The 26,804-nt window shown below is 32.4% G+C and overlaps 2 protein-coding genes across 8 annotated transcripts in view; one reads left to right on the forward strand and one right to left on the reverse strand.

Annotated features, from left to right (window-relative positions):
- The first annotated feature begins 520 nt into the window (after nt 1-520).
- Nucleotides 521-15,557, forward strand: LOC140969232 (helicase protein MOM1-like). 7 transcript variants are annotated; one of them, XM_073430518.1, is made up of 16 exons: nt 521-679; nt 1,133-1,600; nt 1,872-2,105; nt 2,182-2,266; nt 3,462-3,549; nt 6,183-6,377; nt 6,679-6,855; nt 7,722-8,643; nt 8,826-9,046; nt 10,452-10,556; nt 12,616-13,005; nt 13,130-13,390; nt 13,708-14,041; nt 14,123-14,277; nt 14,361-14,586; nt 14,964-15,557. In XM_073430518.1, exons 2-16 carry the CDS (start codon nt 1,462-1,464, stop codon nt 15,362-15,364), a joined length of 3,933 nt encoding a protein of 1,310 aa, XP_073286619.1. In that variant the 5' UTR covers nt 521-679; nt 1,133-1,461; the 3' UTR covers nt 15,365-15,557. The 7 variants fall into 7 exon arrangements, with proteins under 7 accessions (XP_073286619.1, XP_073286620.1, XP_073286621.1 ...); XM_073430519.1 differs by having other exon boundaries at nt 1,133-1,594; XM_073430520.1 differs by having other exon boundaries at nt 1,133-1,582.
- A 1,757-nt stretch (nt 15,558-17,314) lies between these two features.
- The window catches only part of LOC140969242 (auxin response factor 4-like), a 13,272-nt gene continuing 3,782 nt past the window's right edge, over nt 17,315-26,804 (reverse strand). Inside the window, exons 7-12 of the mRNA XM_073430537.1 lie at nt 22,433-22,549; nt 22,275-22,350; nt 21,950-22,115; nt 21,090-21,835; nt 20,825-21,015; nt 17,315-17,557 (exon numbers count right to left, since the gene is read on the reverse strand). Coding sequence (XP_073286638.1) covers nt 17,374-17,557; nt 20,825-21,015; nt 21,090-21,835; nt 21,950-22,115; nt 22,275-22,350; nt 22,433-22,549 — 1,480 coding nt within the window. The 3' untranslated portion in view covers nt 17,315-17,373. The remainder of the gene's footprint in view (nt 17,558-20,824; nt 21,016-21,089; nt 21,836-21,949; nt 22,116-22,274; nt 22,351-22,432; nt 22,550-26,804) is intronic.

The following is a 26,804-nucleotide window of genomic DNA, read 5'->3' on the forward strand; positions in this document are numbered from 1 at the left end:
AAATCATATATTAGTATTAAATCTGAAATAATTGGCACTCAAATATCATATATTAACACCTCATTTTCAATGTTTGTATTGATTTCCGAAAAGGCAGATGTGTCATTAATAATATCAATAGTTGATATATATGTTTGGATACTCAAAAATCATATATTAGTAATAGATCCGAAACAGTCGAGGAACAACATCTTTCTTCTCGACGTTTGCGCTTTTTAAACCGAATGACCTTTAACTCGAGCTCGAGTAAGGACCAAATATCATATATTAGTACTATATTTTTAATTTTTTGTATTGATTTTGATTTGAGAAAAGACATGTAAACCTAAAGAGTATAAAAATATTTTTTTATATCTACAAATACTAATATATATTTTTTCTAAAATGTAAACTAAATTTGAGTTTAACAATTTAAAGCAAATTTACTCTTTCCAATGGGATGCCTTTGTATTTTTTTTTTCCTTTTCTCATTAAATATATAATATAAATAATAATATCATGGGACATGAATATTCATAATCCTCCTAAAAAAAAATCATAATCACCGTGCTTATAATGGACAATCGCGGATAAAATTCCTTCCTGGTTTCCCTTGATTTCCCCCCCTCTTAAAATTTTGGAATTCTATACTTACAGCCCATTTCTTGCTACAATCTAGGGTTTTATTTGCGCTTGAAAGGTACATATTTTTCAACTTTGTTTGCTGAAGCTTTTTGTTAATTTCTGCTTGTTGAGTTATCTGCTCACGTTGCGACTTTTGTTTGTTTTGTGCTGACGGGTTTATCTAGCAAAATGTTTATGTGTTCTTGTTTTTTCGGGCATGCATGTCTGGTGTTTTACTGTGTATCGGATAGATGTTTGGATTTTATGAGTGTTTTTTTTTTGTAATTTGTTTTGTTGTAACTGTGGATTGGTGGAGAAGTTAGATGTATAGATCATGACAATGAAAGTGATGGTGGGTGATTTGAACGAGTTTTTAACTTATCTACTGGCATTGAGGATTTCAAGAGAAAGCATCAAATTCAGACATATGTTGGTTGTTTTTTTGGAAGTTTTTTTTTTTTTTTTTTTTTTTTTTTTTTTTTTTTTTNTGTTGTCAAAGAATTTTAAGCTTCCGAATTCATGGCTACAGCTGAAGCTGAGAATGGTTAGTGACACTCGATCGGGCGACATTTCAAGGATGCCTTGGATAGCACTAATTTGAAGAAAACACCAAGTAATGGAAAAGATTTGTAGCCACATTGTTCGCAGAAGTCCAAGGGTCTTGAGAAGGGGACGCCACCTCTGACGCCTCCAGTGAAAAGAAAATCTAAAGGAACTAAAAAACAGCAGGCACTGAGTCCTATGAGAATGTCTGATAGGACTAATAAAAATGCATTGTCAATTTCTTCTGGATTCCAGCAATCTGCAAAAGAACTTGGACTCTTAGGTCAGAGGGAGAAAGAGAACTGCGAGTAGGCAATGGTGGAATTTAAGAAAGCTAAACTTGACATGGACTCCCATTTTATAAATGGAAATAAAATGAATGCCCGTACCTTCAAGGGGTTATTTAAAAGACAGTGTGTCATGGAAATTGTTGTAGGTAAACAATTCCGTACGTGTGAGCCATTTTCTTTTGCATTGATACTTCTTCTAATAGTGGAAAATTCTTTCAAATTTTTCTAACCTGTTAGATCCATTGTCTTTATTATCTTATTAAAAATTTGTGATATAATGTGTTAATACTTTCCTTTTTCTCCACTTCCAACAGTGCATGTTGTGTATAACTACGGTAACTAACCGGAGTTAGATTGGAGATCTGATGACACATGTGATTAAATACAATGAGTTTTAAAGATGACGTAGATATTTTTCATTATATCTTATGTTAGATGTTGATGGGGCGTTGGACGAACCTAATAGACCATCTCATGTTTGTGCTGACAACCCAGATAGAACTGGTGTTAAAGATTCCAAGAAAAGTTTTAATGTTACTGAAAAACTACCGGGAAATCGTTTGTCTATTAATATAGATGCTCCTGAGCCAGGATGCTCAACTTCCTTGGAAATATCACAAGTTGTTTCTATAAATTCGGAAAGTGGTGAACAATTTATGGGCCCAAAAGGTATGATGGACACAATAGATTCACATTCAGATTTTACTGGTATCAGTGCTAGACAGTAAAACCTTTTAACTGGCAGTTGTAGAGAGTATTCCATCATCATCGACGAAGTGTGAGAATCAAGGTCTCCTGGGGACTTGTGTTCTATGCTCCAAAATAAAAAGGTATATTTCCACATACAATCTCTGATTTCCATATACAATCTCTGATTCCCATATACAATCTCTGATTCTTTATAAACCTAACTTTACTCGTTGTGCATGTTTGAGAAGTTTATGAATATTAACTTGCGAGCAGCATGCGGTTCCATCTTTGCTTTATACAACAAGTTACAGAGAACTGACATGTAGCTTCATGACTCATGAAATCAATAAAGCTGCTTGGCCCTTGTTGAATGCCACATCAAAATAATATTTTTTCTGTTTCTGTTTTCTTTTTTTTTTTTTGGTGGTGATGTTTTAGGGTGGGGTGGGGGGGGTGTTTTCAATTGAGCATGTTAGCAAATGTCGACTGTGCTAAAGATACTTATTGGGCATCTATTAAGCACTTTTATGGATCCTTCCTCAAGAGGTTGAAGTGCAACAAAACATTTGGAATGCTATAACTGGTGCTATGATCTGTGACAGATGCCATGGAAATGTTTGCTGATAACAGTTGCCTCTTGCGAAAGTATCATTCATGCATTTTTATGTTTGAACCTTGCCCTTTATGTGGTAGAGGACTTCTAAAGGTTCTCTAGTTAAAGTAACCATTGCGGTACCAGATTTACCATCTTTTATCTCAGGCCAAGAAGTGCAAATAGATTGCCCTTGGTTAACTAATACCGACTAGGTTCATTGTCCAGTTTTATCTTGATTTCTGTATGGGATGCATAACCTTAGTCTTCACATGGAGGAATCTTTTTGTTTGGATTTTGGAAATGGAAAATAAAGTTCAAATCTATTATTTTCTGGGAGTAGTTCTCTTGGTCACACTAGAAAACAAAAACCACAAACAATATTTTTTTTAATACTTTTAAATATGAACTTCTGGTTGTTGCTGCTGTTATATGTTTTTTCATTATGTCTTCACTTGCTAATGCAACACAATTCATAGAGGATGGGCCTTTTTTTAAGTATTTCTCGTATCTTGTTTGAGATGTTTTTGTTACTTCTAGTTTCCAGAGACGTTGTTATTTTTGCTTGCTTGGTTTTCAATGTAAATTTACATACACAACTCTAGTTTATTTTGTCATGTCGAAATTTATAAGATTGCATATTTCCTCCATACAACCCTCACACTTGAAAAGAAAATGACAATACGAGAAGAGCAAATAATTCCATCTTTCTTGAACTGAATAGTATATGATTTTTCCTGCAGGGTTAATCGCAATTCACCAAAGCAGGAACAGTGCTCTTGTAGTGATGTGGTAAATGAGGATGTAGTTTGCAGCTCGTCTACTCGTGAGGTTGGTCTTTCATGTGCTACATTTTAAATAGCATGTACAGTTTATTATTTAATAAGTCCTATAATCAGTTCACCTGTAATAGAGTTTTTTATTCTTCTTTTTTTTTTTTGCAAGTTTATTTTTTAGGATGCTTTGTCGACTTGTCCAAAATCACTCTTTTGGTCATCATCATTCATATTCACGAAATGCCTAAAACTTCTATTTCAAACTGTAAAAAAGGAACAAGATTGTTTTCTCAACTATTTCTGTTTGAAGGACAAATAATAATCATCTATGAAGCACCTGAAGTGACATATTTATTTATAGGAATTTTTGGAGGGTCCATATTGCCACATGTGATATATAGAACCTTGCACATGAATTGTTGGGGGGTTACTGACATATTACCATGCAGTTAAATTGAGAAGGAATACATTGTTTACTATACATATATAAATGTTTATTTATTCTGTCTTACTCTTCTAAAATGAATTTTCATTAATTTTTTATGTAATAAATGGAGTAGCAAATGGTATAATGACTGCTAGAGGCAGCAGTAAAGATTTTTGTATAGACGTTAGGCTAAACTGAGGCTTTGCATTTAGCCCATATCTCATCGAGTTAATATTTAAACAAGTTAACCTAGGACATACAAGACTGTATTTTATGGTGTTCAACTTTTAGAATTGCATGGTATTAAATGATGAGATTATAGGTGTAGTCAATGAGGAGTTGGACTTATGAAGGCGAATGTAGGAGAAAAGCGAGCTATGGAGGACAATCACTTGGATTATTGTAATTTAGATATCATGGTTTAGTTTACAAATTTAAGGAGATTTGTTAAATCAATGGGGGTTTTACGTGACAGCACAAATCCTCTAAAATTAAAAATAAAGTTCTATGGCTATGTTCTTTAGCTAGTTTTCTATTACGTATTTGAAAGAGAATGATAGGGTGGGTGAATGAGCATAGAAGAATGGATCGAATTAGAGGTGAACATATAAAGAAAAATGCCCGAGTGTCCTCAATAAATCGTAAATGATAGAGTAGGAAACTTTAGATGGTTCAGCAGATTCAATGTGGACAGTTCGATGTACCTACCTTCAAGAAAGTGTGGCAAGATTCAAGTGTTAGACTCAAAATGAAAAGAGAAGGGCCAAAATAAAGTTGTCACAGAGTTTTTTATCCCAAGTAAAAATATTTTGTAATAACTGAGTGCTTTATTTGAAATAAAACACAATGTATACACTATACCAGACATGCATTTAGCAGCAATTGACTCGGACTTAGACTCGTATGATGGTAATACGAGTTGATGAAAGATTGGGTTAATAGGAAAGGGTTTATAAGATGGAAAGTGAGTCTGATGGCTCATTTTTGACGGAAAAAACTAGGAAGGAATAATAAACTCACCAATTAATTACCTATACAAGGATGTCACACAGTGATGTCATGGGGTGGTTGACTTTTAAATCAAATTATGGTCTGTGAAACAACATTTAGGGAACTTTATGGGTTTAATAAAATTTGACTTTGGACAACTAGGCTACTATTATTAATTCAGTCATACTAAAAGCTCTGACCATGGTTTGTTGTCGCTGCCATAGAACAACCATCCCATAAGGGGAACGATAGCTACCGCGACGAAGTTCTGGGCATAAATGTTGGTTGTGTTAAATGTGTTCTTTAATGTAATATCACCGATTTTATATTGTATCGGAACGGGAACACCAAACGAAACAGTTTCCTGAGATTGTAAATTTTACGAGTTGATAAAAAGGTTTCTGGGAATCTTTTCTTTTTGCAACATGAAGAGCCATTTTAGACGAAGAAAAAGGACAATGTTCAGACGTGAGGAGCCAATTCAACAGCTGCAATCAGACAAAGCAAGTTGGCGAATTTCACATCGATTATTTATTTTCTTTACATTCATCAATTATTAATTTTAATTTGCTCTCTTTGATTTGGTGTATATGAATCATACCAAATGAGGTTTTCATTTGGTTAAATTTTCTAATTTGTTCTCTTATTCTCTTTGATTTCTACGGCACTTATTTGGTATTCTCACTTAGCGTGTGTTTTTTTCCCCTTAATTTACTGATTTGACAAGGAAATTTTGTTTCGATTTGAGATAAATTTTATGTTTTAAGGAAGTGTACATAAGATTTAAAAAGGATAAGTTATAATTTGTTATTTTATAAAATATGTTCCTTTTAAATATTCGTTGTGATTGACATATTTTTAAGTATTTTTCCAATTTTTTTAAAAAAAATCCGGGACTTTCAACACGATTTTGTGAAATGTCATTGGAATTGGAATAGTGGCCTCTTCGACGGCCTCTGTGACTGCGATGGCGAACCATGAGGTTGACCAATCTGTCCATGTTTGAGTTATTTATGTAGCATGCCAATCAATCAGTACCTTGGACAAACATTCGTTTCCCATAACTTGCATCGCAGGTTTGAGTCACATAGAAGGTTCTTTACTTATCATTGTCTTGATATTTTATTTATCATTATTTTCATTCTTTTGATCTTTCTTTTGTGAGGATGCGATGTTGGAATGCCTTAATGTATTCTCTTGGCTTGATTCTCATGGTAATTTTGAGAAACTGGGCCTGAAATCTGACGCAGAAAAATCTTGTTGAATTACAGGAGAGAGTGTCACGTTCAAACAAAAGCACTTCTGAAGCATCCAAGTTCCTTGAGTATTGGGTTCCTTCTCAGATATCAAACCTTCAACTTGAGCTGTATTGTTCTACCCTTCTTTCTAACTCTATTCCTCTTCGCTCTTGTTCGAGGAATGATTCTGTCGGGGCCCTCCCAGATATTCTTCTAAATGTTCGAAAGGTTTGCTCGCACATTCTCTCCAATTACACAACTACAGTAACTATTTGGTCAATGAGTGCATCTTTCATTAGTGGTATGCTGCTGTGCCCTGAATGAGAGTGCATTTTCATGTCAGTTGGAAGTCGTTGACCAGCTGTGGCTGCCAAGACCTATTTTGGGTTTGTGTAATAGTTACTGAAATTCTGTGTATGTGAAATGCATAACCAACCTCTCATCTATATGCCACGAAAATAGCACTTTTCCATTCTACATGCTTTTTGCAAGTAGTTAGTTTCAATACGATTCACGTTTTTCTTAACAGTGTTGTGATCACCCTTACCTTGTGGACTTGTCTTTACAAGAACGCATGCTTGCTGAGAAACGTCCTGCTGCAGAGGTGTTGGACGTCGGCATAAAAGCAAGTGGAAAATTACAACTTCTTGATGTAATGCTCACAGAGAGTATGACTAGAGGGTTAAAAACTCTGATACTTCATCAGGTATATCAAGCGAGAGATACTTTTCGATTATATGCATGTGTGATTTTGTTCACTCGATTGTATTCGTAGCTTTGTGCATGCTATATTGCATAGTTGTCAAAGGCGAGCGCCTCTCGCCTCAAGGCGAGAGGCGCTACCAGGCGCGGGCATCCCCAGGCGCAACGATTTACAAAGGCGAGCCAAGGCGAGCGCCTCGGCTCGCCTTGGAAGGGCTCACGGGCGCGCCTTAGGCGCGCCTGAGATTGCCTTTTTTTTTAATTCAGTGACAGAGAAGTTGCATTTGAAAATGCAACTTCTCTGTTTTTTTTTTTTATATTAACTTAAAATGTAAAAGGCCCAACCCAACCTTAAACCCTAGCAGCCCAGTTAACAAATTAAATATCATGAGGCGACAAGAGCAGAAGTGTGCAGACTGCAACAGAATTACAGAAGCCAACAACGTGATAGCGTGAATAAGAGAAATGCCAAAAACCATTTATTGAAGAAAGCTCAGGTATCAATTCTAGGGATTCTGATAATTCGATGGAAGAAGATGAACTTGATTTGGATGATTGAAGAATTTTAATCGTGTTACTTATTATAATGAACTTATTAATTATTTGTTGTTTTGTGTGACATTGTGACTTAATTATTTCATATTTTAATATATTATTCTAAAATAAATATATTTTTTTAAAAAATAAATAATGTGCGCCTTGCTTCGGTAAGGCGCGTGCCTCGCCTTGCGCCTCAGGCTCCAGAGCCCTTGTGCGCCTCGGTGCGCCTTGCGCCCTTGACAACTATGCTATATTGTTTGTTGAACAGGTTCACATATATATTTTCGTGATCTCTATGGCTCTTCTTGAATTCATTTGCTATTTTGACAGTCAATATGTCGCTCTGGAGGGGCATCAATCGGAGACATATTAGATGATTTTTTGCGCCAAAAATATGGTCCAAATACTTATGAACGTGTTGATGCTAGGGTTAGCCTTCCTAAGAGGCAAGCTGCTGTAAATCGATTCAATAAAAAGGAAACTGGGCAATTTGCTTTTCTGTTGGAAAACCGTGCTTGTTCTTCGACCATCAAACTTTTAGCAGTGGATATCATCGTCTTATATGACAGCGACTGGAATCCAGCAAATGATATTAGAGCGCTACAGAAGATATCAATTGATTCAAAAGCTGAACAGATGAAAGTTTTCAGGTTATATTCATCCTGTACTGTTGAGGAAAGAGCCCTAGTCCTTGCAAAGAAAAATCTGAAGCTTGATAATAATTTGCAAACTTGCAGCCGGACCACTAGTGACTCTTTACTCATGTGGGGTGCTTCATATCTATTCAACCAATTAGATGATTATCATGCATGCAGTAACAATACCGCTTTTGTTGTTTCATCTGGGCAATCAGTTTTGAATGAAGTCACCCAGGAGTTCCAGGCCATACTTTCTGAAAGTTGTAAAATTATTGGTCTGAGTGTGATTTCGGAAGTTCAGTTGAGTGCTGAAAACTATAGCATGAATATTCCGTTGCTTGGTGAGGCACAAAATCAGTTGAAAGACGGAGAGGAGCCATACATTTTTTGGAAAAACCTGTTGAATAGAAAAGATCCACCCTGGAGGCATTTCAGGGGTTCATGTTCACGAAATCGGAAGAGAGTACAATACATGAATGGATCACCAGAGGCTGAGAATGATAATGTTGCAAAGAGGCATAAAAGGGTTCTTCATGAAAACTCGAATCCATCCTCAGTTCAATTTGAACTGGGAGAGCATCAAGTCACTCAAGCTGCCTGTTCTGAGGGAGGAGGTTAGAAATCCAGAGATATTCCCAATTATCACCTGATTACTTTTGTTCATTTTAGATATCTTTACTTTGCTACATTCCTTGTCTTCGTGGTGAAACATGCTACATTCCTTGTCTTCATGGAAATACGATGTAACTTGAATATCTAGACAAAAAATACTATTAATTTTCTGGTTCTGATGCAGGGTCTTCAACTATCTTTGCCTGTGATAAATCTAAGACCTTTTGGACAGAAAGTGTTACTTCTGACAGTTATCCAAATTGTAAGTATGGTCAGAGCTCTTATGGTCCTGAGGTTGATGTGGGTGACCCAGAGGACAGAGGCGTATTATTCGATGAGCAGAAGAACCTCTATGGTTTTCTGGAAGGAGAGATTATAAAACTGAGCCAAAATCTTCAACTCTCGGTATCAATCCTTTTTTCTTTTTATGCTTAAAAAGAAATATTGCTAGAGCATAAAACTGCCTGATTTAAAGTGCTTTAACTCGTGTTTTAACTGATATATACAATTGAAACCCTAGACAGAGATGCATCTGGAACTAAACAAAATCATGTCATTCATTTTCCCCATATTCTCATGTTCACACTCCCCTTGCTGGGTGAAGCAGACAAACTTCTTTTAATGAAATTCATGTCATTATTTACAAGATATGAACTGGTTCAGTCATGGACTGTGTACTTGTCTGATTTGTGAAACCATCATTACCTCAAAAGCTTTGGTAGTCAAGATAGTCAACTTTTCTTGTTGTGCCCCTGCTTGGGACTGAAAGTTTTAGACATATTTTTCACAATCTGCAGTAGGGGTGTTCAAACTTTGGTTTAAACTGAATAAATCGAAAATCCAGACCGAGAAAATAGGAAACTGAACCGAACCAGAAACCAAACTATTTATTTTGGATACAAATGTTAAAACCGAAGTTTATATGGTTCAATTTCGGTTTATATATGTCAAAATCGAATCGACCGAAAAACCCGTAATTTAATTGGATTAATAATATTATTTTTATATAGATTATATATTTTATAAAATGATATTTAGTGAATTAACTATAATTTTTAGTTGATTAATATTTATTTAATTTATTTTGACTTTATATTTAAAGGTTTCATAAAATATATCACTAAAAAGATAATAAATTATATTTAAAAAAACACTTTAATTACTAATTTAAATAATTGTCCAACCAGAATAAACCAAAAGCCGAAATAACCGAACTATTTTAATAGAAAATTGAATCGTAGTAAAACGGTTCGGATATTGGATTATATATTTCTAAAACCGAAATAAAATTGAGTCAAACCGAACACACTTATGAACACCCCTAATATGTGGGCTAAAACTTTCTATCTTAAGTTTGAAGATTAGAAATTGTACCTTAGCTGACAACTAAGCAGGCAGGCATTTTAATTGATGTTTGTGCTTAAGAAGAAAAGAAATTGCTTTAGATGATGTAGTGGTGAAAAATCACGTGAAAAATATAATCGGAAGACTTCATTCTGCCATTTTGGAAGCTCCTAGATGCAAGTTAAAACTGAATCACAAATAGGATGTTGGAGGCTCATATTCTTCTTCAGGGCTTGCAGTTAGCCTTCTCTATTTGTTAGATAAATTTTATATCTTTTTAATATTTTTTAACTTATCACGTGGACTTCGTTGTGTGATTCTAGAAATGAAAAGTGAATCCATTCTTTTCAAATTGTAGTATTTCGAAGTGATAGCTATTGTCTGACTGAACCTTCGAACATCAATGATACCTTGTGCTTCATAGATCACCCTAGTATCTAACAAGTCCACATGGTTTCAAATGCAGGAAGTTGTCATGGATATGGTGAGACGATTTCTTAAATATGTCATCAAGAATCACCAAGTCAGCACTGACTCGCCAGCATATGTCCAGGCTTTACAAATATCTCTGGTCAGTTTCTTTTCCGTGCATTACAAATTCTTAGACTAAATACACAAATGCGTGCGTCACAACATCGATCAACCTTTTACATGTAGTTCTTTTACTTATGCTATTTCTATAAAAATGAATTTTTCTTGTGACTGACATGCTTGGTTGGATTATTCTGATGTCATTATCCTTGTGCGCTAATCTTGGCTAGGATAACATTTAATTAACACTGCGAAGTTTATAGAGACATTGGATAGAGACGAGAAATGTCATTTATTAGAAAGTTTGGTGCTGGACAATGGAGTTCATTCAAGATCAAAGCAGAAACAACTTTGTTTATAGAAGTCAATGAACTAGAGTTCGGAGAGAGAGAATACTCAGATTATAATCATATTTTTTTGACACATTATGTCAAAATCCAAATTTTTTGTAATCTAGCATAAATTCTTCTCGTCTCAATTCTTTCCTGTTTTCATTACTTTTCCTTTTTCCTTTCCTTTTTATCTATCTTGCTTCTTTGCCAATTACCCGTCCTTTCTCTCATGCACCATTGCTGCCAGAAGGTGCCACCTCTCAAACCGCACTCTATTTTTCCCACTGTTTTTGTTCTTTTGCAGTTCTCGTGTTTTCCTTTTCTTCTCCTATTCTTTTACTACAATTCCCCCAGTTTCAAATATCTCTTCTCTACCACCACCAGCTGTTGCTGCTGGTCACCAACAAAGCTTCATATTTTGACCAGGCGCCCAGCAGTTTCATTTTCCCTCATCATCCGATTTTGGAAGCAATTTTGTCCTAGTCCCCCCTTCCATGTATTGCTGCTTGTTATCATCAATAAAAGCATTGCACGGTTGTCCTTTTTTGGAAAAAAAGAATATAAAAGTAAAGAAAAGGGAAGATTTTAAATAACAGTCAATGGCCATGGGCTGGTATGAAAACAACCAAATGGTTTACAATAGGTTTACCATGCTGGATTGTAAAAATCCAGCATTATTCAACCCAGCAAAACAGATCTTTCATGGTTGGCAAATGATTTAATTTTACGTGCTTGTTTCTTTTCTCGTAATTTTCCCTGCCTTAAGAGATCGGAGTTTGCATTCCTGTTTTGGATTTAAAGTTGTAAAGCAGTATGTTACGACACATAATTATTGTTTTGAAGTTGTAAAAAGCAACTATTGGGGTACTTTGTAATTTAGCAAAAAGTTCATGAATTGCACATCAACGTTTTGTTGTCAACTACCCTGACTGAGAAGGATGCTCAAAGCTGTAGACTGCACTCCACACTCTTGAATGAGAAGTTTTCGTAAGCTTGTCTTGAATTTTTCAAAGTTTATCTTTTAATCACAGAAAATGTTACAACAGTTAGTTTATGGTCTTTTATTTCAATTACAAGTATTAACTTCTCATGACTTAAATAATGATAGAATTAATATCATAACAATTAGGTTGAAATGACAAATTATCCACCGTCCGCAGCCACTTACTCCTGATTGGAACATAACCATTTGCATTAACATGATAAGCACATGAAATTCCTGCTCAACTGGTTTAACACTAACTCGTGGAAAAATGTGTTACATGGATTCCCAAGAATATTAAGCAAAACCAAATAGGTACATGCTTTTCGCCCATACTTTCTCATTAATCTGAAAAATTTACTGTTGTGCACATGATAAAAAATGTATTTCCTCAGATAGGTATCTATTGTTGCTCTCTTTTGTTTTAGCAGAAAATTTTCAATGGGATATCTTAGAGCACAACGTATATCTTTCTTTTTGCTAAGATATATGGGCATGTGATTCCCTGGGTTCATGGTTTTTTTCTAGATGGTAGGAGGCAGCACACTAATATGTCCCATAATATTTCTCCAATTCTTAAATGTATGTTACTGCTTGCTTGGTCCAATATGTAACAGTTAGTGGGATGTCCAGTGAAAAGGAGTATTTATTTCGTACTCATATACTTCTTCAATACCTTAACTACTATGTTGAAAAGTAAGGTTTTGCAGACTTGTCTACACTGACTCAGTCACCTGCTACTGTTGCACACCCTAACAAATACGATTCTACTTTTATGCTGCTAGTGTTGGATTGCAGCCTCAATCTTGAAACAAAAAGTTGATAAGAAGGATTCTCTCATGTCAGCAAAACGGCTTCTAGATTATCAATGTACTGAAGAACAAGTGACATCAGTTTATTCGAGACTGCGAACTCTAAAGATGGTCTATTTGCAGTGTTCTGAGAACTTTGTCGAATCTGGCAACTTGTTAGTGGAAGAAGGCATTAGTATGGAACCATCTAATGTTGATGAAGAGCACACTGAAGGCCAGATCCCTATACAAGAGAAAATGGCAATGGAAGATAAAGTTGCTGAAAGTGGAATAGATAGTAAGGGTAGGAATGAGGTGGCACCATCTGTGACGTCTATTAGTGCACCATCTGAGGCAGTATGCTGTAGCGCTCCTATTGAAACTGTAAGTGATTTGACAGATTCTAATATAACAAGTTAAAAGTATGCTGTAGAACCCTAATCAATCAAAGTACTTCAATTGTACTGATGAAATTTTTTCTATGGACCTGCCTGCTCGGAGACAACAGGTTTCTGATGAAACTCAACCAGTTGTGATGTATGAAGATGTTCCTAAAGTGGTGCTTGATCGTGTTCCTAATAGAGTGGCTAACACTCCTGATGAGGAGTTTGATAATGTAGAAGCAGTTGGTTTGGTTGATTCTGTGGAGAATTTAGGAAATAGACCTGATGAATTGACCGTTGGAGCTTTACCTGTTCCTGAAGAGCATTTGGTATGTTCAGAGCTAATAGCAGCTTCTCCAAATTGTTATGGTTTGTTGCTGCAGCAGGTAGTGCCTTTTGAATCACAATTTGGAATACTTCCGTAGTTTTTTGCCCATTGATCTTGGGTTGGGTAAACTTTCTTGTTTCACTTAGGTTAGTTAACAGCTCTAGTTTCCCTGTAAGCTTAGTTGTCCTTTTCATGATCTTTTTCAGATTGTATCATGTGCGTCTTATTTTGAGGTCATGATGTGAAATTCATTTGAAATGAATTGAACATCAATTTCCATGCCCCCGTTTATTCTCATCATAAAGTTATTTGCATTGGACATACTTTGGCAATTAGTTAACAGCACAGCAAAAATAACTTGGAAGTCGTGATCAGGTACCAGGAGAACAAATTCCTCAAAATTTGGTGTCTGCTGAGCTACAACTGGAGAATCAAAGCAGTTCTCAGGTTGAGGTTTCAGCCTCACAACTTGTTCAGGCTGTGGACAACCCACTCCTGTCCAATCATGGAGCACCAGAAACTGACAATGAGCAGCTGCATTCCGTATCTGTTGATGCAACTCTCGGCGGCAACCAATTTCCAACTTTTGAAGTTGAACATCAAAATCATGCCCGAGGAGGTAGCTCCTTTCCCACTGCTGAGGCTGGGGAGGGTGAAATGCTTTTACATGAACCTAGTTCTGAAAGTCGAGAAAATTCACAACTACATGGTAATCACCTTGATCCATGCCCTGGGGCTAGAGTTCAAGATATTCCCAATCATGCTGCCTTACATCTGGGAATTAATGCAGGCCATCTTAATATACCTAGCCACCTTCATGCCCATAGTACTCATCAGGTTACTACTTGCAATTCAACTCCAGATTTGTCTGATGAACCACTTCAAATTGAACTAGAAAGGATGCAGAAAGAATCTGAAAAGTTGGAGAAAAGTCAGAAAGAAGTGGTTGGTGTCCGAATTTTTAATCTCGATCATATTCCACATGGTGTTTTAATGTTCATGGCATTACACTTTCTTTGTTTAAACAGATTTCAAAGCTCAAATCTGAATGTGAGATGGAGATACAGGAAATGATTGCTAAAATACGCAATGATTATGATATGAAGCTCAAGAACGCTGAAGCGGATTATACGCTAAAAAAGAATGTATCTGGCAAGAATCAGGTCTTAGTTCTCATGAATAAAATGTTGGCCGAGGCTTTCAGATCCAAGTGTCTGGATCACAGGCCTTCTGACCTCCTAGGAATGCAACAAGGTATATTAACCTTTTCTTACCATTTGAGAAGTGCAAATTCTTGCCATTTCTCTTGACTTAGTTATAATGATGTTTTTGTTTTTTGTTTTATTTTGCACAATTAATTATTATGCAATAAATGAATTTTGTTATGAAAATCATGGTTAAGATGCTGTCCACTGACCACCATTTGTTGTGGGCCTGACTTACCGATGTGCATGAATTAACTCTGGCTAAAAATGTTGAACCGATCTGATTGCCTTATAGCAATTAGTCGTCTTTGCTTCACAGACCGTAGAAGTTTGAGAAAGTATTGCAGAAAAATGATAGACTTTCACCCAATCCTACTGATCTTTTACGTTTCTGGGGTTTTGACATGGTGCCCGTTTTAATTGCAGGTGATCCAGAGCGTCTCCGGCAGCACCTTCAATCTGCTTCAACACTGCATTCTGCAACTCCAGCTTCTAGACCTTCCCATATCGCCAATCTAAATTCTATAGTTCCACCTGTTCAACGTGCACCAGCTCTTTTCTCAAGTACCCTCTCTAGACCGCCACTCATTGGTGCCATCACCCCTTCAGGTAATCCCCATACTGGCTGGGAGAATCGTGCCATGGCTATACACCTGCAAGTCGTCAGACCTCCTGCAGCCTCCTCTGGGTTACTAATTCTAAATTCTCGACCACCACTACTGTTGGCGCAGCAGATGCAAGCAAACCTTGTATCTCAAGTTAGACCTAATCCACAATTTGTCCTGCCAACTTCGAATGTGGATCTTCCTGTCCTGGAGTTGCCATAGGTCATGAATGATCATGCTCCAGCGATACCTGCTAATGATATGTTGCCATATCCGGATTTGCCAACTAGTGTTTGTTTGTTTATCCGATGATGAGTGGTGTACAATGCATGTCTTTCGGTTTCCTACAGTGCTACTACATATAATTTGGTGGTTTTAATCGCTATTGCCAAATGAAATTTTAGCTTTACTTGTTGCTTAGTTTGCAACTTCATATTTTAGAAGGTGAATAGCTTGTGTGGAGGAAGTATGATCGGCCATTTTCAAACCAGCTTGAACAAGGTCGATATATTCAATATATAATTCATCGTTTATCATATAAATTTTGATAAAGAATTAATATAAAATGCTTTTACAATTTTTTTAATACTAGTGCAAAGCACTCGTATACTAGTTATATTTTGTGGATTATATTTTGAATAATTTTAAATCAGAATTTTCATAATCAATGATATTAAGATGGATATAATGTCTAACAAATAACAATCAATACCAAAATCTAAATGAAAAAGGATTCGTACAAATCAATTGAGTAATACATTAGATGATAAAGCTCTTCAAGTTTTGATCTATTCTTTATTGTTATAACTTTTTATAGATATTTGGGAACTCCTAAATTTCTTGTATAATATTTATTATAATACAAAAACTCATATAAAACCGTCTCGCGAGTTTATTTTGTGAGACGGATTTTTGACCCGACTTATGAAAATTATTATTTTTTATATCCAAATTATTATTTCTCATTGCAAAAGTACTATTTTTTGTAAGTTATTTTATGAAAAAATTGTGTGATATTCTGATTTGAGTGAAATGTATTATTTTTATGTCAAAAATATATAATATATGTTGAATTGAGCGAAAAGATCAAGTCTTTTATTAATTTAAAAAGATTCTCTTGACTCCAAAGGTGGATCCGAGCTGGTGGAATGACTGAACATTTGACTAATAGTCAAGAATTCGATTCTTCTTACCAAGTTCGAACCTATCAAACAAAATTTGTCTAGTATAATTTACCTGACTAATCTGTTTTATAGACTACTACTGCATTAACCTATAAGTTTACTATCGATTAATAACAGCTATAGATTCATCGTAATAATAAAAAAATTCTCTCACGCCATCGCTATTTTATTTTATTTTATTTCGACAACTAAATTTCAGCTCCTATTACTTTCATTCTCTTTTTTGCTTCCATGACTCATGACGGAGAGCACGAGGGGCACCTGTTAACAAATATATTGTATCGACTTTCCATTTATATGGAGTACATTTAACAAATTGAGCAAATAACATTGCAAGCCTTGATAAAAATACAAATATCACAAAATACCATCTGCGGAATTAATAGGCTTGTACAAACTTTATTTACCCTTTTAGTGGAATTCACTTCATTTTTCAGAAAAATAGGCTTCGACATCCCATTTTTTAAAAAGCAAGCAATTTAACCCATCCGTTTTTAAAAACTGGACACATGAACCTCATTTGCAAAATGTTTTATACCCAATTTCTAAAAACACGTGATTTTTAAAGCAATTGATTTTTCATTTTTTTTTCAATTTCCACGGGGGATTGGAACAAGAACTTACTTCGTCCTAAGGCTCTTCCATCTATCGTAAACTACCATAAATCTAACTCAATGATGAAGTACATCTCATTTTTTCATAAACATATAGTTTCCATTAACCACACAAATTGTAAATTTCTTTAAAGTAAAAGCAATGCTTCATCAAAAGAGAATGGAAGCCAAATAACACAATCAAATTTCCAATAAAAACCAGTCCATGACCACGAAATGTCTGTCTTTAGCAACTTAACTAAAATTTTTGGTAGTCACAACTTGTGCAACAATAGTATTATAGTAACACTTAAAAAACAACCATTGATATAAAAGGTAGCAAAGGTTGTGCAGCAATAACGTGATACCGCATAAAAGTCGGTAACATATTCGGCATAGTCATCATCAAAGTCTATTTAGCAGCACATAATATTACAGAAATAACTGGAGTTTTTCACATCCTTACCACAGTCGGAGATGAATCAGGCCGGGCCACAAAAGAAGCCTTTGAGACGGCTGTAACTTGCGGTGCTTCTTCCAAACAGCTTTGAGTGTCATCACTGTTGATTCCAATGGACAGTTTCTCCACTTCCTCTTGTGTGTATATGTGGATCTTAGTGACAACCTCCACAAACTCGCTGCCAACCAAAGTTAACGACTGAGTTCATATATAAAAAGGTCAAAGTTCAAATATGAAAAAGAATATTATATCGATGTTTCTTTTGTCTCAAGGACTCAGATTAAGTTGTTGAACTATCTGAACTCAGATTTAAAATTTAGCAAATGTGATGCAATATGTTTTGATTGTAAATGACATGGACAGAATTGGCACTTTTTGCCTTTTAAGATCGAATTTCAACTCTAGGCTTAGTGCCATTTATCTAGTGGGTGAAAGTTAGATCACTTTGAGCAAGGACAATCAGGCTATGTACAAAAGTAGGGGCCAAGGTGAACACGAAGTGTGGATGATATGAGAATAAGGGTGTGTTGAAACTTTCTGGACCGCGTACGAAGGTATGGGATCAAGTGCAAATACAAGGGGATAATGATGGTACAAGGACATGTGAAGCTGGAAAAATCAAGTTGTGTGTAGGTGTAACATATGATGCGAGATTATTGGGATTATACACCAGGGAAAAAAATCTCTTGCAATGGAAAGTTAAGGAAAAAGGAACATGAATAAATCTGACTCATTTACTTGATTTTTATGAGTTACTATGGAAACTCGAATATGCATATTTAGTAAATTATATTTTACCACACATTTCTACATCCCAGCACAATACTATGAGAGAAATTCAGTTATCTGTTATCCTGCAGGTTACTATCACAAAATTTCTTAGTCAAGTTAAGAGCAGGAAATGTCTAGCAGCAACTCACACACACACACACACACACACACACACACACCCCAATAAAAGTGTGGATCATTGACGATGTTTTCCAATTGTGAAAAGATAAAAATGATCTCCTTATCAATACAAATCCAAAACTCAATAAGGATATACATGTATAAAATTCTAATTGCTGTAATTGTTGTAATTGCAAAAATGGAATATCAAAATTTTATATCTGTTCAACCTAATATATAATTAATAGTTAATGAATTATCACTACAATATACATTGATTGTAGTAATTTATATCACTTCAAGAATAAAATGTAACTCTTATTTTAATTTTATCCAACAATTCATCTTTGTACTACATTTAAATATTCTATTTTTTAATTTTCTTTCTACAACTTTTTTTTTTAATAATTTTAGTGCAATTTTGTAATTATTTTTTTAGTGCATTAATAAATTATAGTATCACAAGAAGATATATGAAAAAAATTAACTATATATGCGATAGTAGAATAAAATGATAAGTATAGAATAATTATATTTTATGGTTTTTAACTAAAAATTGAAAGTAAATAGTTTAATAAATTATTTATTAGTATTTAAATCAACAATTATGAATGTTAATATATTAATAATCTCATAAAATATGAATTTCTTATGAGAATTCGAGAGTTTAATTATAATAAAGAATTTAAAGATTTTAGAAGAACTTTTAAAAAAATATTATATAGCAGACAAATTTATAAATTCAATACACAAAATTTAATAGTATTTGAAACATCTACTAATATTGTTTAAGATTTAGATATTAAGAGTCTCAAAATTAGAACTAAAATATTTTCTCTCATAATATATAAATTTTAAGGCATAATTGTTAAACAATTAGCTTCACTATCTCACATGTTGTTCACAGCTATTTTTATTTGATATTAAAAAATGGATCATAGTAGCACTTTTTTTTAAAAAAAAATTACATATTAGAAAAATTTATAAATTCAATACACAAAATTTGGTAGTACGTGATCTTTTGATTTATAATTTTCAATTTCTATATATTTTTTTAATTATTTATGAAATTTTGAGAAAATAAAAAAATCAATAATAAGAAAATAAAAAATTTCCTATTCAAGCAAGTGACAGAAATATTGAATATAATTTGACAATCTACAAATCTAAAACTTAAAAAGCAAATGATTTCAAATGTTTAATGCTACGACCTATTTGATATTAAAAAAATGGAAAATCGAAAACAAAGAGTTTGAAATGTCCAATGTACATATGTAAATAAGAACTAAGCACACACAAATACATAAAAAAAAATATAACAATGATTCCCTTGATGAAAAATATAAATTATATATTTTTTTAATAATCCTTCATTAATTAATGTATATAAAAATTATTTGATTGTAAAAAAAAATATATTTTCACATCTATTTTTTCTTTGAAGTGAGATAATAACTATCCATATGAAAATTTATAATGTAATACATATATAATTTTGATTTTGATTCTAAAAGATAGTAAAAATTCCAAAAATACATGAAAATTTGAAAAAAAAAATATCTATAACATGTTATGAGAATAATCATTTTATTAAATTATATAAATAAAAAATTACACGGATTTGATCGTCAAAATCAATCATCAATCAAAACCCTAAATATGTAATGCATGAAAATAGATATTAATGAGCAATTAATAGATATTAATGAGCAATTAAAAGACACATAAGTTATTTCTACTGTAAAAACAATATATGACATAATCCTCATAACAAATATAATGATAATAATAATTGATTATCATTTGTCAAAGTATTAGAGCTTTTACATATGATATTAACACTTTTATTTAATTATTTCGAAATTAAACTAACTAATTCAACAAATACAAAAAATACATTTTTTATGAAAGTTTATTTCTTTGGTTATATTTCAAATTTTAATGGTGAAAATCATACCAATAGTTTAAAATTTATATTTATAAAAAAAATCGGTGCTCAATATTATTTAAATTGAATATTATTGATTATATTTTACTATCAATATAATAATTTCATTAGTTTTGATATTGTTTTGATTAGTTAGTCGTGATAATTTTAAATTGATAATTATTTGTTCTTAATGTGATTCATTTATGTAAATTATGATTTATGCATTGATAGGATCCATAATTTGGTTTATTTTTTTTAGGTTATTATGCCTTATACGTGGTGTTTGGATATATATATTTTTTAAAAATCTGTTTTAGTTCATTTGGTTCTATGTATTATGTTCATTATCATTTATTATATAACATAAAATCAACAGCTTGAGGTTTAATTTAGGAAACAATTTTGAAGAAAATTATATAAGTTCTTAATTAATTTATTAATCTAATATAACAAAAATTAAACTCGGATAAATAAAAAAATCATTCAAATTGTTTTTTTAGAAAATTAATTTTTTTTATTTTATTATATAATTGGTATTTGTGTGCATCGCACATGCTTCATGCTAGTTGGATAAAAGAGATAAAATAAAAGATAAAGAAAATGTCCATCGTTAAGGAGACTTACTTCCATGGATCGTCACCAACCACCATCATATCATTCTCACTGTCAGTATACAATATATGCCATCCATTGTTCGAATCACGCAAAAGGCCTTCCATGCTAAACAACCTCTCCAGTTCAGTCAACAGGTCCTCATAACCTAGTAGCTTTGAAAGATCAATTGCCCTGCCAACCAAGCTGCCTCGCTTGTGAACCTACTAACACAAATAATCACCATGTTCTCAAGAAGTGCATAGTAATTAGTTGTAGACACGTTTTTCAAATTTACCTTTGTGCAGCTCCTCTTACTTGGACCCTGTGAATTAACTGCATCAAGATCAGTCAATGAAAACCCGAAAACTTTACATGTAGGGACTTTATCCTTTAAGTAATTGTCATCATTCAGATTTTTCAGATGCATCATAGAAGCAGGAGTATGTGATGTCTGCTCTACGGCTCTCAGCTCATTTCCAAGATATGGAAATCTTCCGACATCTCCTATATCCTTAACTAAAATGGGATTCGGGTTTAACACAGAAGTTCCTCTTTGAAAATTGGAAAAATTGGAAACCATTAGAGGTCTTTGTCTGGCTCTGTAGTTGCCTTTCTCTGAAAACAACAAGCTACGGGCCCCTTCGGAAGCTAGAGGATAAAAGCTGAGTGGAGGCCTTTGATATGCATTAAAAACATTGCAACCAAGTTCAGGTTTTGACCCAACACTGAGATTTCCATCGGTTTTCCCTGATAGTGATCTCAGTGAGCATATTTCTTGACCTTGCAAGACCTCTGGAAACCAATTGGATTGCAGAAAGCTTGTGGATATGGTAGGAGACGGATTTCTCAAAAAAATGGGGTGATTAATTTTATCCATCCGCTCCAGTATGGAATTAGTTTCTGGGGGTCGAGTTTCAAAATCGAGCTGGCGGCTAATCCTATTATTTTTATAACGAGGTGACACCAAAGCTACATTTTCTTGACCTTGCAAGACCTTAGAGGATTTTACAGACTCCTCAAAGTCCAAACGAGAGCTGCCTCCTGAATAAAAGCAAAACCACAGGAAATTTCTGAGTCGTTTGCTGTTAAGCTAATCATTATATCTGATTAAATAATGCGATTGGAAAATATATCGAAAGAAGTGTCTACCCATACCAAAAAATGGGCTGCCAAGTGGGGGGGTTGCCTGTAGACTGGATCTCAGTTTCTTTATTCTTGGGGAGGACTGGATGCTCAGAGGTGCAAAATTACACGAGAATTCAATGTCCCACGGAGAAACTCGATCTTGGTGGTTACTTACGATGACATCATCCCAGAGAACCTATAAAAGATGTGGCAGCAGAAATCATAAAAATGAAATGGCTGAGGAAGATTGGAGGAAAATGATTCTGTAAATGCGATCATGAAGTTATCTATTACTAATTTGGTTGTGGTGGAATAAATTAGAAGAGCTGAATTATTTAATAAAAATTCAACATACCATCAAGCTTCTCCATTTCGAGTTTGGCCACCTGTAAGGATCGATATCATCAACTCCAATCACGACTCCACAAAACCTGCTTAAAGATATTCGTTTAATCCTCAAGCATCAAAGACCTAAGAAACATATCAATGGTGTTTACTTAAGTTCTACTGGACCTTTCTGGAGAATCATCCAAGTCAAATTTCATTTTGAATCTTGTTCCGACATGTATCTGATTAGTGGTACATTTCACGTATTTTTGGTATGGGACAATAAAATCGGCATGGCTCGCCCTGCATTGTAAGTGTAAGAGTATAATATTATGGATACATACACTAGCTGATATGATTTTAGAATAGAAAAAAATGGTAAAAAAGCATATGCCCATGACTATCGAGCAGTGTCATCTGCAACTACATTTATGAATCATAGTTAAAAATATCTAGTAGTTTCACATGTTTTATGGACTCGTAAAGAACACGTGAGTTGCACGTTAGAGCATATTGAACATTTTAACACTCCTTTAAAATTTGAATAGAAAGTTGTTAGAATAGGAAAAATAAGGGTAAAAAAGCATATGCCCATGACTATCGAGCAGTGTCATCTGCAACTACATTTATGAATCATAGTTAAAAATATCTAATAGTTTCACATGTTTTTTGGACTTGTAAAGAACAAGTGCGTTGCACGTTAGAGCATATTGAACATTTTAACACTCTTGCAAAATTTGAATAGAAAGTTATGTTGGTTAGCCTTGGGTTCTATGAATGTAATATGGCAAGATAATATTTTGCTATAGAAAACAATTATACATTTCCAAACATTTCCGAAGGAAAAAAATATATGTTGGTAAGTTCATAAGTAAAATTTAATCAGATAATTACTTCAGAAATTTATTGTATGGTATTTACAAATGACCGTCACTTTTTTACATTTATAACATCCATTTCATTCACTAAAACATTTTAAAAATTCGTCTTAAATCAATTGTAAGATCAAACGTTTGTTGTTTTACCAAAAATTATAGTTAGTGGTAATGGTGCAACTCCAATCTTTTAAATCGTACAACAGCTAAAATGTCACGTATTGACCGCTCTCCTAACAGGGAAGACTACTGCACTCCAACAATTCTTCACCCAATCCATGAAAATTGAACATTTGATCTTGCATATGATATTGATTGTAGGATAAATCACTTGCCACTTTACTTAAAGTCATAGCTAGTGATAATGATGCAGCTCCAATCTTTTAAATTATACAACAACTAAAGCGACACGTGTCGACCGCTCAACATCAACTACTATAACTTAATTATTAAATATTTATCTTTGTTTATTTAGAGTTGTTACAAGAGATTAAAAAAATAAAGTTAAAAATGCCCAAGAGAAATTAGAAAAAACTAGAAGATCAAATGTCCTTATAATAATAATTACGACAACAATACTGACCTAAATTGTTTTTACACCCAAAACATATAACAAACATGCAACGACCCCATTAATCCAGTAGAGAGGAATATTTAATATCACAACTTCAATATTCTCATTATATCTTTTTGGTACTTCTTGTAGTGTAGTATAGAGATTTTCTTGATCTTTATAAGTTTTATGACTACAAAATTAAAATTTATTGCAACATATGTGTGTGTGTGTGTGTATACACACGCAAAAAATACGTCATTTATTAATGTTATTATTTTAAAATTGATCACCTTACTCTTCAATATACACACACGCAAAAAATACGTCATTTATTAATGTTATTATTTTAAAATTGATCACCTTACTCTTCAATCTTTTCACCTATCAGTTAATAATATGTATACGGTGCATAAGGTTAGTCAAGTGTTACCTATATTTTTCCCTGATCATTGTTTTCTTCCAATGCAAAATTTTCATCAATTAAATATATATTCTATTTACATTTTTTAGTGATAAATGTATTTTTATCATCAAACATCTATCCCATTTTTGGATTTTTAAATATCTTTCACCAAATTTTGTATATTAATCATTCTAACTTCTTAACACTCTTCCTAATCATTTTCACCACATAAAGTGTAAATCCACATTCCAAGCTAAAAAAGAAATAACCAACCTTGAACAAATTCATAGTTGAAATATCATTTGAAAACAAAAATTCTAAACTACATCTTTCAACCAACCTCTCATTACCAAACAATAATCTAACATAAATAAGTGCAATCCAATTGAGTATATAGTACATTCAATTTGCTTGGTGAATTTATGGACTTGAAGCCATTTTCTATGCATACATAAATTTTATATTTCATCATTGACCCAACTTTTGGTACTCATTTTCCACTCAATGCCAATGCAACTGACCCAAACATCACACATTTCAAGGGCAAAATAGAAAAATAACAATGGAATTTATTTTCCTTTTATTCACATTTTTATTTATAGAACTAACATGAAGTACGCACGGAAATACAAATTAAAAAATTTGATTTTAACAAAAACAATTTGATTTATTTTGTTATTATCTGAGTTTAATCTATTGTCATATTAGATAAATAAATTAATTAAGAACTTATATAACTTACTTTTAAAATTGTTTTCCAAATTAAAACTCAAGCTGTTGATTTTATGTTATATAATAAATGATAATGAGCATAATATATAAAAAGAAATTAACAGAAATAATTTTTAAAAAATATATATATACTCAAACATCACATATAAGGCAGAATAACCTAAAAATCAACCAAATTATGGATTTTATCAATGCATAAATCATAATTTACATAAGTGAAACATACTAAGTACAAATAATTATTAATTTTATATCAGAATTTATCTTTTATAGACTAACAGTGATGACTATTAGTTTCTTGTTCAATATAATTTTAAAATAATAAATAAATCAACATATATAATGAAATACACATTCAAATAAGATTTAATAGTACATATCAAATAAAATAAAATAAATTCATACAATAATTATTAAATATAAATTTTAAACTATGGGTATGATTTTCACCATTAAAATTTGAAATATAACCAAAGAAATAAACTTTTATAAAAAAATATTATATTTTGTATTTGTTAAATTAGTTAGTTTGATTTCAAAATAATTAAATAAATATATTAAAATATCATACGTAAAAGCTCTAATACTTTGACAAATGCTAATGAATGATCATTATAATTATATTTATTTAAAAATTATGTCATATATTGTTTTTAAAGTAGAAATCACTTATGTGCATTTTTTTTTAGATGAAACTAGATTATATTAATTGCTCATTAATATCTATTTTTATGCATTACATATTTAGGGTTTTGATTGATGATTGATTTTGACGATCAAATGAATATAATTTTTTAGTTATATAATTTAATAAAATAATTATGCCTATAACATATACATTTTTTATAAATATTTTATTCTTCAAATTTTCATATATTTTTTGAATTTTTACTATCTTTTAAAATCAAAATCAATGTTATATATTTATTACATTATAAATTTTCATATGCATAGTTATTATCTCACTTCAAAGTAAAAAATATATGTGAATATATATTTTTTACAATCAAGTAACTTTCATATACATTAATTAATAAAGAATTATTAAAAATATATATAATTTTTTTCATCAAGCCTTCAAATACGAATCATTTTTATATTTTTTTATGTATTTGTGTTTGCTTAGTTCTTATTTACGCATGTGTGTGTGTGTGTGTGTGTGTGTGTGTGTGTATTTTAATATCAAATAAAATATTATACAACATGTAAGACAACGAAGCTAATTGTTTAACGATTATGCCTTAAAATTTATATATTATGAGAGCTGATTTTGGAACTGAAACCTATAAAATATTTTGGTTCTGATTTTGGCTCCACTGTTCTTGATAACCAAGGTCGGGTTTATCTTTAGACCCTTAATATTTAAATCTTAAAAAATCTTAGTAGATGTTTCAAATACTACCAAATTTTGTGTATTGAATTTATAAATTTATCTGATATANTTTAAATTCCTTATCATATTAAAGTCTCTGAATTCTTCTAAAAGATTCATATTTTATGAGATTATTAATATATTAATATTCATAATTGTTTATATAAAGTCTCCTAAATAATTTAGTAAACTCTTTACTTTCAATTCTTAGTTTAAAAAAAATCATAAAATATGTTAGTATTAAACTTCATAATATCACATTATTCTATACTTATCATGTTATTCTACTATTGCATATATAATTACTTTTTTTCATATATCTTCTTGTGATACTATAATTTACTACTTAGTTAGAAATTGCACTAAAAATATAATTACAAAATTGCACTAAAATTATATAAAAAAAACATGTGAAGAGAAAATTAAAAGGATAAAACATTTAAATGTGTTATAAAGATGGATTGTTTGATAAAATTAATATATGATTTACATTTTATTATTGAATTGATATAAATTACTACAATCAATGTATATTGTAGCGATAATTGATTAATTATTAATTATATATTAGGTGGAATAAATATAAAATTTTGATATTTCATTTTTGCCCTTGCAGCAAT

The sequence above is a fragment of the Primulina huaijiensis genome, unplaced genomic scaffold, assembly GCF_012295235.1.
Source record: "Primulina huaijiensis isolate GDHJ02 unplaced genomic scaffold, ASM1229523v2 scaffold40277, whole genome shotgun sequence".
In the NCBI taxonomy this organism is placed as follows: Eukaryota; Viridiplantae; Streptophyta; class Magnoliopsida; order Lamiales; family Gesneriaceae; genus Primulina; species Primulina huaijiensis.

Coding starts and splice junctions, on each gene's coding strand:
- LOC140969232 (XM_073430518.1), top strand. CDS start 1,462: ATGGTGGAATTTAAGAAAGCTAAACTTGACATGGACTCCCATTTTATA. Junction 9,047..10,451: donor GCCAAAATCTTCAACTCTCG/GTATCAATCCTT, acceptor TTTCAAATGCAG/GAAGTTGTCATGGATATGGT. Junction 10,557..12,615: donor AGGCTTTACAAATATCTCTG/GTCAGTTTCTTT, acceptor TTATGCTGCTAG/TGTTGGATTGCAGCCTCAAT.